We start from the raw sequence: 14753 nt of genomic DNA, 5'->3' as shown, positions 1-14753 counted from the left end.
TGTTCAATGGGACTACGCACAAGCTTCAATGTGACATAAGAAATGGCCAGAAGAGAAAAGAGGCAGCTTATGGGTCAGGAAAACATTCCTACATGTAACGTCTGATAAGTGGTCACTTTCTAAAATATGTGATGAAGTCCTACAAGTAAATAGCAAAATTATTAAAATAATTTTAATAGTCTGATGCAGCCAATTAAAAAAGTCAGCCTTGTAACTAGAACATACATTTTTCTAACAAAAACAAAATAGCTAAGAGAAAAAAATTTTAAAAAGACACTGGTGGATGACCCAGAAGATCCACCTTGGGGTATTTTCTACAAAATAACTGAAGTCAGAATCTTGACACTGGATGTACATATGTGTGTTTCCTGGAGGATTGCTCACAATCTAAAAGTCTTGTCAGCCAAACGTGTAAGGAAAACTAGCACTCAGATCCAAGTGTTCTATCTATTGAACTCTCAAGAGTAATGAAAGACTGACACATGTTTTTTTTAAATGGATGAAATTTGAGGACATTATATTAAATAAAACCGACCAGTCACACAAAGACAAACATGAAATGATTCTACTTTTAGGATACACATATTCCTAAAAGCAGATAACAGAACAGTGCTTGCTAAGGTGGTAGAAAAGAAATGAAAAATGCTGGTCAATGGATATAAGTCAGTCTTGTGTTAAATATTATAGTGGTAATTAAAAAATAAAGTGAATTACAAACCTAGACATATGCCTCAAGACAAGGAGTGTCATGGTCCATATCAACTGCAGCTGGAGGGTCAAATGAGATCACGGAGAAAGGAAAACAATGGTCATGGACTATTGTAACAGAAACAATTTTTATTGTGGCAGTGAGAGATAGTGAGATTAATATAGTGAAGAAGAAGAAGAAGAAGAAGAAGAAGAAGAAGAAGAGGAAGAGGAGGAGGAGGAGGAGGAGGAGGAGGAGGAGGAGGAGGAGATTAATATAGTGAAGAAGAAGAAGAGGAAGAGGAGGAGGAGGAGGAGGAGGACCACCTAACTATAGAGAGGTTATATCTATGAATACCATAAAGTCATTTTGTAGACAGAAAGGTGAGTCTGGTATATCATTAACATAATGCTGAATGACTGGGAGGATAAAACTGCATCCTGCCTTCCCCTGGTTACTCCACACTGCATAAAACAGTAGTTTTCCTGCTGTTCTTTGACCTTGGTAACACCATTTTAAAAGACGCATTTGACTCCATTTTGAGTTAAAATGCAAAGGAAGGATGACTCTGTGTCATGAACACCGCTTCCTCTCTAGTACTCCTATGAGGCATAGATGACAGGTAAATAACTTAATATCAAAAATAAAATTGCACTGCTTAGAAACTTATTAAATGTGAGCAGATGGGACATATTAAAACTGTATGAGAAACACTGGTATGAGAACTTACTAAATACACTAGACTAACAAAAGCTACAGAACCTTGACTTTGAACCCATAAACAGGGGAAATCTACCATTGCCATGGCAATGGTCCTGCTGACCTGTAGCCTGATTATCCAGTGTGTATAATATTAAAAGAACGACAGGTAGAAATTGTTCAGATTCAGTCCCCATCGGTCGTATGGCATGCCTCAACCTCCAAAGTCCTCAACTTCTGTAGCTTGGATCATCCCTGAGAACAGAACTGGTCCTGTCGCTCTGCATGAGTCCTGTGACTCCAGCAGTTCTTCAACTGGATATTTTTAATTCCTATAGTTTTCCCATCTATAGGAGGAAAGGAAGCCCTCATTGACAAGGTGGTGGCTGTTTTCATATAAATGTCTGTAAACAGCGAGTGGGACACCAGCCACAGAGGCAATGGCCACAGGAAGGCTAAACCGAAGCTTGCCTGAGAGCTTAGAGATTGGTGATGCAGACAGTGACAGCCAATCAGGAGCTGCCACTTGGAGGACACATTTGTTTGGGACCAATGGAAGGTATAAAGGGCGGTCCGCAAGAATTAATGAATGAGCTTGCTGCTGCATTCTCACCTGCTGAGAATCTCACCAGATTCAGCCACTGATTCTTCACCTCCTCACTCACTGTCTCCCAGGGCAAGGACCTAGAGGACAGAGGACTCAAGCAATACCCGTCAAACTGACCTTGACATCACCTTGAACACTTTTTATTGGGAAATGGCTCAGGCTAGGTCATGGAAGGAGTGTGTGTGTTTACTTTACTCTGAGGTAACGCAGATGTTCGGCTTGACCCATGCGTTGAGGTAAAGTTCCCATTAGGCCACCAGGACTAAATCACAAACATGTTCTTCTTCCCCAGCAAGCGTAAGAGGGACACCCTCAGGAAAGCTGAGTAGCTAGCTAGTCACCATATCTCATTCTCCTTCTCAAAATACAAATTCTTCTATTGAACTGAACAACTGAATTATCATTATCATGACCAAAGGTAAACATAATTGCTTCCTAAAAGTTAATTCACAGGAAGTATGCAAATGTATAAAGCACTATAAGAGCTAGCATTTTAGATAGAATATTGTAGGTTTGTCCACTCCTAGAATCTGTAACAAGGTACAAGAACATAGCATGAGCACATCGAACAAAATCCACTGGCCATCTGTTTCAGTACCTGACCTCCGGAGGTGACTAATCCTGGAAGCTTCTTGGGAATGTTTAACCACCTCCCCCTGCCCCTCAGCCTGACCCATCTTCCTCTCTTAACAGAGCTTAATGAAAGCATATGGTGCCATAGAAAGCTTCTGGCAATAGAATTCGATCTGAAATGTGTTGGGTTTAACACTATTTCCTCTTTCTTCTAGAGCATGTGCTTTATGTGCTTTTCTAGTCGTTAACCTTCTGAGACTAATAACTCTACACAGACCAGAAAAGATATAGTATATGTTTTAACATATTAAATTTGGCATAACCACATCAAGGAGTTTGTTGCATTTCCAACATGGTGGAAAGGTCTTGGGTTTCCAAAAACTAATGTTTATTGGTAAGTAGCAGGTAAATTTCTCTCAGGAGACAGTTTCTTCCCTTAAGTAACAGTAATTAAACTAACTCTCTCTCTCTCTCTCTCTCTCTCTCTCTCTCTCTCTCTATCTGTGTGTGTCTGTGTGTGTCTGTGTGTGTCTGTGTGTATGTGATGAATGTCCTTTTCTAGAAGGGCCAAAGCACATTAATCATTTCCGTACAAGTAGAGTGCTTAAGAATTATTTCAGATTGCTCAGATTATTTGGTTCCTTTAACACTCATTCAGACTAATTGGTAAGAAAAATTCACATTGTACTTTTATTTCTATCCAGACCTGTATGTAAGAATGAACACATTGTACCATCCAGAAGTATCCCTATAGAAAAAAATTCAAATAGCTTTTGTAAAAACAAAGTAGTACACACACATACTGTACTCACATGCAACGTGCCTACTTATATATGTGCATACTTCGAGAGACTGAGCTAACAAAGATACTAAGGAAGAAAAAATAGTTCTACCCTACATGCTCTCCTCTGCCATCTCTCTACACTGGAGCCTGAGTCACAGGACCAAATGGTAATAACTACAAATGAAGGGATGTAAAGGCTTGGGCAGTACTGGTCCATGAGGCATCAGCACTGATGCAGAGTCCATGCCAGCAATGACAGCATTTACAGTGAGGAAGTCAGCTCTCAGAAATTTTGATCCTTGTTAGATACTAACATTCTTAAATTTGGGCCTCTAAAGACACAGCACAGCATATTAAAGTAGCAAAAATTTCCATTCCCCAAATACTCACTGAAACAGGAAAGTAGAAAAACCTAGACTGTACTGTGGTCAAACTTGTGATTCCTGTGGAGCATATTTAGAATCAATCCCAGGATGTTTACAACTAATCAGAAATCCATTTAGGATGAATGAGAGTGGATTATCCAGTCTCTGATTTTAGTTCCAAGCTAGTAGTCCTTAGAGCATGTTCTCGTGTATCAGTATGTATCTATTTATTTGTATTTCCTTGAAAATATTCCTGGAAAATAAGGTTGTGAAATTGTGGCTTTCTGGGAGTACATGACCCTCAACATTTAAGCACTGTGGTATTGACTTTGGCATCTGAAGGATTTTGTGTGTGTGTGTGTGTGTGTGTGTGTGTGTGTGTTTCGTTTATAAGTGATACTTAACTATTTTAGAACATTTTTTTATTGTTCTAAACAAATGATATTCAAACAAGTGAATTAATACATACATTCATGTATGTTTGTATTTTATGAAAACTATGCTTTACATAGATAAGTAAAATATAAGCAAGATTGACTATTTTCTTTCTATCATAGATCAATTTACTGTTTACCTGTGGTTTTTTTTTTAGCATTTTCTGATGATGACCATTAAATAAATTTTATGTTTATAAATATAAAGTCACACTGTCACTCCAGAGAAATGTTGAAAATCCTAAGTCATAGATAAAGTAAACAAATCTCCACCGTATAAATAGTACATAAGTCCATGTTTCTGTGCACAATAAGGAATGAGAACAAATTGATGCAGAACCAATGTAGGGATGTTTCTTTCCTTAAGCTGGCACCAGTATCCACCCGTATCACCAGATGGACTGTTCTTAAGTGCTGTTGATAGCCAGTATCAGTGAGCAGCAGGGCTTAAAGAAATGAAGGAAAAGGTTTTACATTTATCACGGTGGCCTAATCTGAACACTTAAATAGCAATTAAGTAGCATTTATTGCTCAAGGTTCATGATGAACTATAATGTCAGTTATCAGAAATGTTCCCAGCCTGACCAATTAGCCTGGAATCAAATATGGAGTTCTGCCTTTAAGCTTGACTGAAAACTTGAACCCTCATGGATAGTTGAGCAGAAAGCCTACTAGAGAGATGTATATTTAATTTGGTTCTGCCACTCACACGATAAAGCTCTCCTTTAGCAGTGTACTAAAGTGTTTTTTTAGAGTGCAAACATATGTATGAATCAGCTGGATATCTGGTTAAATTGGAGAATATGATCAAGTGACTTTAAAAAGTGGAATATAGATGCTCTATTTCTATCATGAATCTACCTATGGTGAAGCTGATGGTCTTGGCTGGACAGCCTTGAAGAACAGGGTCCTAGAAGACCATTGATAGAACACATTAAAATTCCACATGTATATGTGTTTTGCTTTGATTGGTGGAATATTTACATCATATAATCATTCTGACCAAACATACACATATTTTTAGAAATGTGTTCAAGTAGATTCTGCACCCAAACCCTATAGGTTGTTCCATTTCAATGAATGAAGAAATAGAACATTGCAAAGAGGAGAGAGGGGGCTGGAGAGAGGGCTCTGAGGTTAAGTGTGTGTACTGCTCATGCAGAAGGCGCAAGTTCAGTTCCCAGCAACTGTGTCAGGAGACTCAAAATTGCCTGTAACTCCAGCTCTGGGGGAGTTCATCACTTCTGGTCTCCAAAGGCACCTGTAGTCACGTGCACACACCCACAGAAAAACACATGCACATGATTAAAAATAAAATAAAGAATCTAAAAAATTAAAGAGGAAGAAGAGGTAAGTTCACTCTAAGAATGTGGGCAACATGAAGGGATTACTATGAGACAGAAAGTTAAAATTGTATAAGAACCCAAAGAGATGGGGCACTTGCTTTGGTATACAACATCACACACACACACACACACACACACACACACACACACAAAACAAAGCAAGAACATGAATACAAGTAAAAGCAGACAAGAAATCAGTTGTGCAAGGGCTTAGTTTCCACAAAACTGTTCTTTTGTGTTGGTGTTGGAATTTTCTAAAGGCAATAAAATTTACCCACATAATCACTGATTTACAAAGCATTCTTCTCTTTAAACATAATCCACTGATCCCTGTTCCAGAACTCACACACATTCTTTCTGACACCCCAATCCTACAACATTTTGATCAGTTCTTCATTATTGGTGGTCAGTTTGACTCTGGGTAAGTGATTTTTTCATTGTGTATCAGACAGCGGACAGCAGATGCATCCTATAAGCCAAGCCCTCAGTATGTTTGTACTTTGGACTCTGACTACCAACACATTACACACTACCTTGTTAAATTTCTTTTTAATGGCTTTAGAAATACTGTGAGTTGTATTAAAACTCTGTGTTAAAGATAACGAATATACAGCAGATTCACCTTCACTTGAATTTTATACTTTGTCATCCTGCTTCCTTATTTTGTTTTATCCTCTCTGACCTGTTTGTGCCAAAAGCCAGCATCATCCATACTCCAAATGCAATGCGTTTGGCTTCATTGTAGAGAAAAAAAATGACAAATAAGTCTGAAATTTGAGCAGTTGTGTCTTCTGTCAGCATTTTGCCATTGAATAATAAATTTTAAAAATTTACCAGCACCAGCTACTAAGTTAATTGTTTAGCTCAGCCCATCCCAAGTCATGAAGCATTTAAATACAGAACAGCTCTGAGACTCAGTTCTGAAAGCATTCAAGACACAGACATTTGAGAAACATTCAAGGACACCAGAACTGCACACATGGTGGAGACAAGAGCACACACACACACACACACACACACACACACACACACAGGTTGCTCTTGGCTATAGGATAAGGAACTACGAGGCAGCTGCCCCAGGTAGGTGGCCTCATAATTAGTTGGCTCTTCACCCTCTATCTGCTTCACCTAAGAAAACCCAAAGCTTTAAGGATGACTGGGCAGCAGTTCCCCTCCTCAGAAACACTTGCGTTGTGCAACAGACGTGGTTTTAAATGGTGGAGATAATTGCTTAATTCAAGCTAGAGCAACTGGCCAAGTAAACATGTAGCAGCCAGGAAGCTATTAGCATGATTTTAAGGCAATTATTCCATTAGTGTTTAATAGTCTCCAATTAGTCTGCTCTATCAAAATTTGAATGTCTTCTTTTTTCCTCCAAAAAAAATTTTGTGTTGAATAATGCAGAAAGGTACCAGGCTCTTTTTAATCTTAGTTTTATAAATAAGAATTCTGCTAAACCTATTTTGCAAAACCATATGGGTATTCAGGAACGTATATTTGAGAGAGAGAGAGAGTGAGAGAGAGAGAGAGAGACTTTGTATTTGTGAGCTGTGTCTGTGTGTATGTATATGTGTCTATCTTTGTGTGCTTGTGTGTATCTATGTGTGAATGTATATGTGTCTGTGTGATTTTGAGTGTGTGTATGTGTGTGTCCGTCTTTCTGCCTGTGAGCTGTGTCTGTGTGTATGTAGTATGTATATGTGTCTGTCTTTGTGTGCTTGTGTGTGTGTCAGTGTGTATGTATGTATGTATGTATGTATGTGTCTGTGTATGTATGACTTTGATTATGTGTGTGTGTGTGTGTTTGTGTGTGTGTCTCCCAAAAGTACTGGGGTCAAACTGCAAGGCTTTATTGGTCATTTGTTTTGAATTTTACACTAAATGGACTTGAGAATACAAAGAATTCCGTATCATCCAAATCCATCATCTTTATATCTCTACCAGAAGACCAACAGAAAATCGAAGCCTCTGACCTCAGAGTTCCACTTAATCCCATGAAGGAGAAAGGAAAATTACCCTATTTCTACAGATATCTCACTCCTTACCTCACTGAGAACTTGTTGCTTCGGAGTTAGGCTTACATAATTCGCAAAGTCTTTACCCCTGCATCCCTAGGAAATATTTAATAAAAATCGCTTTTAAAGATCGGATCACTAAACTGATTTTAGGTCATTTGCCTGCACTGAGTTCCTGGATCTTACTTTGTTTTGTTCTGAGGGGCACATTGCTTGTTTTTAGTCTATGAAAATGGAAACGGGAATTCTAGCACTGCCTGCTTTTCAGAGTGTTGGGAAGGATGTGAGCTAGCAGACATAAGTTGGCTTTGAAAAAGTGAAGTGTTACAGACATTATGGTAAGCTTTAAATGTGGCATCACTCCATCCCTCAGAGCTGGGATGCTACCTCAGGCGTTTAACCCTTGAATCTCTAGAGATTGCCTTCACAGAGAGCTAGTGCCCCAGTCCTTGCCCTTATTACCAACTCAGTTCAGGAGAACCACGTGAAAATAACTGTCTAAGAAATCAAATAAAACGTAAAGGAGGATGAGGAGACCTGTGGGAGGAAGAGTGGAGTTTGAGTAGCAAAGTTGTGTGCTTTCTACTCCTTCAAAAGAGCAATCCCCAGACTCACAGATATGGAATCCATACAGAGGGGAAGCTGGGTTGTGCTTTGCCAGAGAGATATCTGGGTCCCAAAAAGTCATCTGTTAAGGAAGGGTAAAGGCAGACACAACCTTTTTCTGAGGACAGAGCTCTCAACAACCTGTGCCTGTCCTTGTTACCAAACATCCACTACAATTGAGTTGTTACTGGTTAGTTCCAACGCTTGTTGATTGGACACTGGGGTTTTGGGGGGTTTGTTTGTTTGTTTGTTTCCAGAATCCTGTTTTATTTCTTCCTTGTCTTATTTAGGTCTCGCTTCCACTCTCTTCCTCCAAATTCCATCATGTTTTCCCCCCTGGGGTGATGTGGGGGGTAGGACATAGGTGCAGCTTTAGATAGGGCAGATTAGAGGAAGTAGACTAGAAGGTAGAACTTAAAAAACTTATCTCTACTCTGGGCAGGGGCTTGATTATCTACGAGTAATTTGCCCTCCAGCCTAGTCTTGTAAAAATGGTCATGCAGACACCTTCGGCCAAATTGCTAAAAAAAAAAATGTTAGCATTTCTCCAGCTGCCGCGCTCGGAAACTGCCCAGAAACAATCTTCCCTCTTAGATACCTGTCTTAGAGACTATTGTGTGCTCCGTCCCAGAAACCTGGCCAGTGCAGAAACCTGGCCAGTGCTCTGGTCTAAGCCACGCACACAGTACTAAAGCCTATCGATGCCACATATCTATACCCTGCTGTTCTAAGCTTGCTTTCCTCCAGACTACCTGCTAGGTCACCTTTTCGGGGGCCATCTGTTCATCATTCCCATCTCTACGCTGCTGTTCACGCGAGTCTCACTGCCTGGCTTCTGTCTGGAGCTGCAAATGTAGCAAGGGTTTGCTTTCCCGACCCAGGAGCTCTATACCTGAAGCAGCTCTTTGACCAGACTCCCTCCCAGTCCAAACCAATTAGGAAAGGCTTGCTTTCAGCTTCTTGCCCCATTCACCTCCTTGTCAAGGACAGTGATCCTGCTACTGCCACCGATCCCTGAACTTTCATCACTCTTCAGAAAGAGCTTTGTCTCTTTAAAGGAGACTGGGGACGAATATTAACGATTCCAGTAGATTCTAACAGTGAAGCTATCAAATTCTCCCAAGTCCATGATGTTATGGAGCAGAACTCTTAAGAGAGCCAGCTCCCTCCAACAGCGCACCAAGGAGCCACAGACTAAGGAACCTGACCTGCCTACTCCCCAGTCCCCCCACCCCCCCGCCAGAATTTTCAGGGAAAACCATAGCAAGGGGCTCAGGGCGCGATCCTGGAACCACCTTCTCCTCTGCCCCAGCCCTGTGGACACAGCCCGCTTCTGAAGCCCAGGGGAAGCAGTAACCTTGACTCCTCGGTGCCGGGGGTCTTCCAAGATTTGGAAAACCAGGGGACCCACCCCCTGGACGAGTATCCTTCCCGCAGACACAGAGGGAAGTTAGCACTGGGTGTAAAATGAAGCAGGGCGGGGCAAGGGCAGCGGGCACCTACCTGGGATGGCTAAATTGGTGAGGGGAATACTGTGGATGCTCTCAGGCAGAGTTGCCATCCAGTCGGCGAATTTCAGCTCGTTTCTCCCCTGAGACGAGGCCATGGTGCCGGTCTGCTTGCCGCCGCGCTAGTCCCCACACTCCTAGGCACAGGCTGGCAGCTGCTGCCGCTAAGCCAATGTTTGCTTCGGCCCGGCTAGAGTTTACACTCCGCTCTGCGCCACACCCACAGGATGGCGCAGACACATGCTCATTTTAATAATTATTCAAAAACACCCCAAGCTCCCTCCTTGCCTTGCCAGACTCCACTGCCGGGGCTTTTGTTCCTGACGTCCGTGCTCTGCTCTCTGCTCTTTCCCCTCCCTCCAGACTCCCTCCTCCCGTCTCACCCCTCCTAGGTGGCTCTGCCTTTCCTTGCTATTCTGCAGCTCCCCACCGCTTCTTCTTATTAGTCCTTTATCCTTTTAAAAACTTCGTTTTCCGAGCTGCTTTGTCCCTAGTCTTTCTCTGTCCCTTGGTATGAGTTCCTGGTCCAGTTTTCATGAAAGGCAGTCTTGAGGTCGAATCTGAAAATCCTGGTAGACTTTGGGATATTATTACCTCCTGAAGAGCAGACTCATCCTTGGTTCTCAGGACTTTGCATTCTTCCCAAAGAGTGTTCCTTTCCTTAAGCCACAACAGAGTCTGCCCTTTCTCAGCAGAGTCCTCGGACTTATTTGTACAAAATGGTGGTCTTTATCACTTTGCCTAATTTTTTAAGGAGCTGATACACGTGGTGAGCAGGAAGGTTCTTAATCCCTGGTCCCAGACATTTCACAAATCAAGAAGCATTGCTACAGGTTGTGATGACCCTCTGTTTCTGGGGGAGTGAGTGAAGCAAACCCTTTTTTGCTTTCATGACACTCAGGATAAGATGAAAGTCTGGGGCTGGAAGAAAATCACATCTCCCAACGACATGCTGTAATTACTGCCAGTAGCATTTGGTGGAATGTATTTGGCACCATTTGAAGTGATCTATGTGATTGCTTGGATCTTAATTCCTTGGCAGACTAGAGAGTTGTGTCTCTCTAGAGAGAAATCACTCAGTGTGGCTCCAGAGAACTGTCTGGGTGCACCTGCTCCCCAGTGAGAAAGAGAAAGGATCAAGCCTTACAAATGTGACCGAGACCAGCATTGGCCGGGACAGAGCTGTATGAGTCAGAGTCAGCATGTGCTGGGCCTTCGCCACTCAGAGACTAAGGATGGGCAAAAGGGGCTTGTTTTCCTGCCGAGGGGTGTGTAAATTCTTTTCCCAGAGGAAATACTATTAGGTTGAAGGAATTAGAATCAAGGTTGGAGAGACGGCATCAAGAAACATGAGAATAATCATTTCAGTTCAGTAAACCCATTTAACATTTTAAAAGCCCGAGAGCCTTTTTATTTTGCACAAGGATGCTGTGACCAAAGAAAATTCCCTATCTACTCGAAATTACATTGGGGAAGATAGAGGGAGGAGAGAGAATGTCTAATTCTTTTAATCGAGTTTTCTTATTCTCCCCATGGAAACAGTTCATAGTGTCTTGAAGACATGGTTGGTCTATCTTTAGAATGAGAATGAGATGTACTGAAACTCCTGCTCGAAGAACTCTTTACATTCTCACTAGCATAATGGATCCTCGTATGCTTTTAGCTAGAATGAGAATCATCTCTCGTTCAGCTTGTTGGCCAAGAGATCTTTAAGAACTGCTTTTCTGACTAATGCTAGTGTTTTAGAGGCAGCATTTTGGAATCAGCAACTCAGAATCACATTGGAGAGTTAGCCACTCCGTGTGTGAGGAAAATCCTCCCGTGCCTGTCAGTCAGCCCTGTTTTGTCCATTGCACAGTCATGACAACTGAGAGACTTGTGGTGATGCTTCCAGGAGTGAGTATAGATGCTTGCTGAAGTAGCAGGATCTGTACACTCACTTTTCTTTCTCTATTTTGAGGCTGTTCTAGACTTTGAAAGTATTCTTTCCAGGGTGGTCAACTAATTATGCAACTTGGGAGGTATTGTTCTGTAAGATGTACTTTAAAAATACTCTTTATCCAATTGCATTGTGAGGATGTGTCCTAAAAAGTTTAGGAAACAGTTTATAAAAGATTATTGTCCCTAAAGTAGAATAGCTTCTTTCTTGGGAAACTTCAGTGTTTGCTCTTAAGGCCATCAACTGATTGGATGAGGTCAACCCATATGGTAGCAGGTAATCTGCTCCATTCAAAATGATTATAGACGCTACTTTATCTATAAACATCTGCAGAACAGTGTCTACTGTAGCATTTGAACAAATAGCTAACCATCATAACTCAGCCAAGTTGTGACACAGAAGAAATCAACACATTCACTGTAAAGCTAATGTCAGGGTTTGAACAGCTAGTCATCACAACTCAGCCAATTTGTGCGGTATTAAAAAATTCCATCCCACTCACTGGAAAACTAATACAGAGGTTGATACCAATTCCCAGATCTCTTTAGGACCCTATTATTCTGTAATTCTGTTGCCATTAAGACTATCACACGCACAATGACTAGAAATAAAAAGAGAGAAAAGCAGAGGTATTTGTCTTGCATTTTTAATACGTGCAAGCACGTTGAGGAGATGGGTCTGAATTCTTCTACCCACAAACATGAGGAATGCCATTGAAGTTTCATTGTGCGGTGCCATTTATTATTCCAGTTTCATTTAGTTGCTGTGATAAAACACTTTAACCAAATGCAATTTGAGGAGGCAAGGGTTTATTTCATAGTACCCTTCCACATTATGTTTATCTTTGAGGGAAGTCCAGGCAGGAACTCTAAGGCAGAAACCTGAAGGTCGCCCTGCTTGCTGTTCTGTCCATTGTGACCTCAGAGCAGGGAACACGCAGTCAGGAGAGTAGAGCAACAAGCATGGAGGAGGATCCTCTTAGATGGCTTGCTCCCTTGCCTACTCATGCATAGGCAGCTTTCCTATACAAACAACGACGTGCCTATGAATGGTCCGGCTCACAGTGGGCTAGGATCTCCTGTGTCAATTAACAATCAAGAAAGTGCATCATAGGCATCCCTCCAGGCCTATGTGATCTAGCTGACTCCTCAGTCAAGGTTTGTCTCTCAAATGAGTCTGGGCTACATGAAGCTGACAGTTTAAACTACCTAGGATACATACCTACCTTTAAAAAAAAATCATAGTTGAAGCGCTACAATAAACATCTCATGATCATTCATTTAAAAAAACTATTTAAGTCTTTTAAGTGTATGTGGAAAAAGTAAAGTGACTCAAACTAGGAAGACCCCTGAAACTTACTGTCCATCAAATTCACACCATGCAGAGTACCTAAAAAATTGCTATTCCTCTCAAACATCTCTTTACCTCCTCAGTCTTACCCGTAAAGATGGCAGTATCTGCTTGCCTTATCTCCTCAGTCAGTTCATGGTCTCCCTTAATTGCTAAACTAAGTTTTATTTTTAATCTAAATTGACTTTGGATTGAGTTAGGGAAAATAAGAGTTATTACAGGTCAGGAAACACTACAATGCATTTAGGTCAGATAATGTCTCAGAAGGGACCATCTGCTTCAAGGAACTCAATCAAACTGCTTTTTAAGGCAATGTTTGCAAATTCATTTTTTTTTTAGAGTCAAGCTTAATAAATACACACACAAAGGGCAATAATCTTTGTAACATTTACATCAAGGAAGATGAATTTCTTATTGTCTACAACATCTACCTAGATACTCCATCCAAAGAAATTTACTGTATTTGAAGTCCGGATTTTAACCAAATATTTCAAGACTCTCTTTGTTCCATTAGTTTAATACTAGGGAATTCTCTGTCTTGACCCCTTTCTTTCTGTATCTAAAGTTCATAAGTTATCCAGAAAAAGCTACCTAAAGCTCACAGATAAAATTTAGAGACTTGGAATGATAAGCCGTGAGATCCGGAGACCTAGATTCTTACTTAGACTTTCACACTTGGTGCTGTGTGTTACATTTTCCTTTCCTGATGCATAAAGAAAGGCGATTTGTCGCTGGAGATGGGAAAATGGGAATCCTATGAAGCTGAAATTAAGAAAGAAAATTTAAAGTTTATGGGACAGAATGAGGATTCAGAACACTGGAGTTAGTTCCCTGCTCTGCTTCTCAGCCTTTGTTCTTCCTGCTCATGGTATGCATGCCCTTCAGGCTTTCATCTGTCAGGATTCTTTCTAGACTAAACAATTCCGATTTGCAAATGCCTTACCATGTGTCCTAGTAGCCAAACCAATCCAAACCACCAAATAGATGTGGCTCTTAAAGACTCATGTGTTTGAATACTTGATCCATAGGGAGTGGTACTTTTAGGTTTGGCCTTGTTGGAGTAGGTGTGGTCTTGTTAGAGGAAGTGTATCACTGTGGGGGTAGGCTTTGAGGTCTTGTATGTCAAGCTACATCCAATGTAGCATACAATCTTCTACTGCCTGGGGATCAAGATGTATAACTCGCTCCGTCTCCAGTCCCATGTGCGCCTGCCTGCCTACTGCTGTGTCGCATCATGATGATAACGGACTGAAACTGCAAGTCTGCTCTGATTAAATGTTTTCCTTTATAAGAATTATCTTGGTCATGGTATCTCTTCACAACAATGAAACCCTAACTAAGACACAATTCAAACAACAATACCATGCACAGACAGAAGTAATCTCTCTTTCCTCTATGCAGCCATTGTTCTATGTTTATAGCTGTGAAGGATCATGTTTCTAGCTCCCTAGTTGATCTTAAAGGACAGCTGGTGCAGAAATGGTGTTATTTAGCATTCTAAAAAGGATGTCACAGTGACTAAAATGTACAACTTCATTCTAACAATTAACTTTACTCCTTTATTTCATTAATATTTATTGACTATTTTGTATGTGTTCTGTCCTAGAGAGAGAAAATGAAACATAAAGTCACTGAACTCTTTGAAGTTTTTGAATACATGTTCTGGGGAAAAGGTGCCAAATGATCCCTCAATGGATGGATAAATAAGTTATGTAGATATGTCTCTCACACTACTAGAAAAACTTCCTTCAATATCTCTATTTTTACCTCCTCATTAAACCGAAAAATCATAAAAAATTTAGACCTTATTGTTGAAAATACATGTTGAAAGAAAGATTG

The 14753-nt window shown here is 40.9% G+C and overlaps 1 protein-coding gene across 1 annotated transcript in view; it reads right to left on the bottom strand.

Annotated features, from left to right (window-relative positions):
- Plcxd3 (phosphatidylinositol specific phospholipase C X domain containing 3) overlaps window positions 1-9945 on the bottom strand; it is a 157798-nt gene extending 147853 nt beyond the window's left edge. Inside the window, exon 1 of the mRNA XM_028767697.1 lies at window positions 9621-9945. Within this exon, the coding sequence (XP_028623530.1) occupies window positions 9621-9723 (103 nt within the window). The 5' untranslated portion in view covers window positions 9724-9945. The remainder of the gene's footprint in view (window positions 1-9620) is intronic.
- Window positions 9946-14753: the final 4808 nt, after the last annotated feature.

This window comes from Grammomys surdaster, unplaced genomic scaffold, assembly GCF_004785775.1.
Source record: "Grammomys surdaster isolate TR1022 unplaced genomic scaffold, NIH_TR_1.0 174, whole genome shotgun sequence".
Classification (NCBI taxonomy): domain Eukaryota; kingdom Metazoa; phylum Chordata; class Mammalia; order Rodentia; family Muridae; genus Grammomys; species Grammomys surdaster.
Note: the sequence above shows the minus strand (reverse complement) of the source record. Positions and strands in the feature narration are given on the sequence as shown.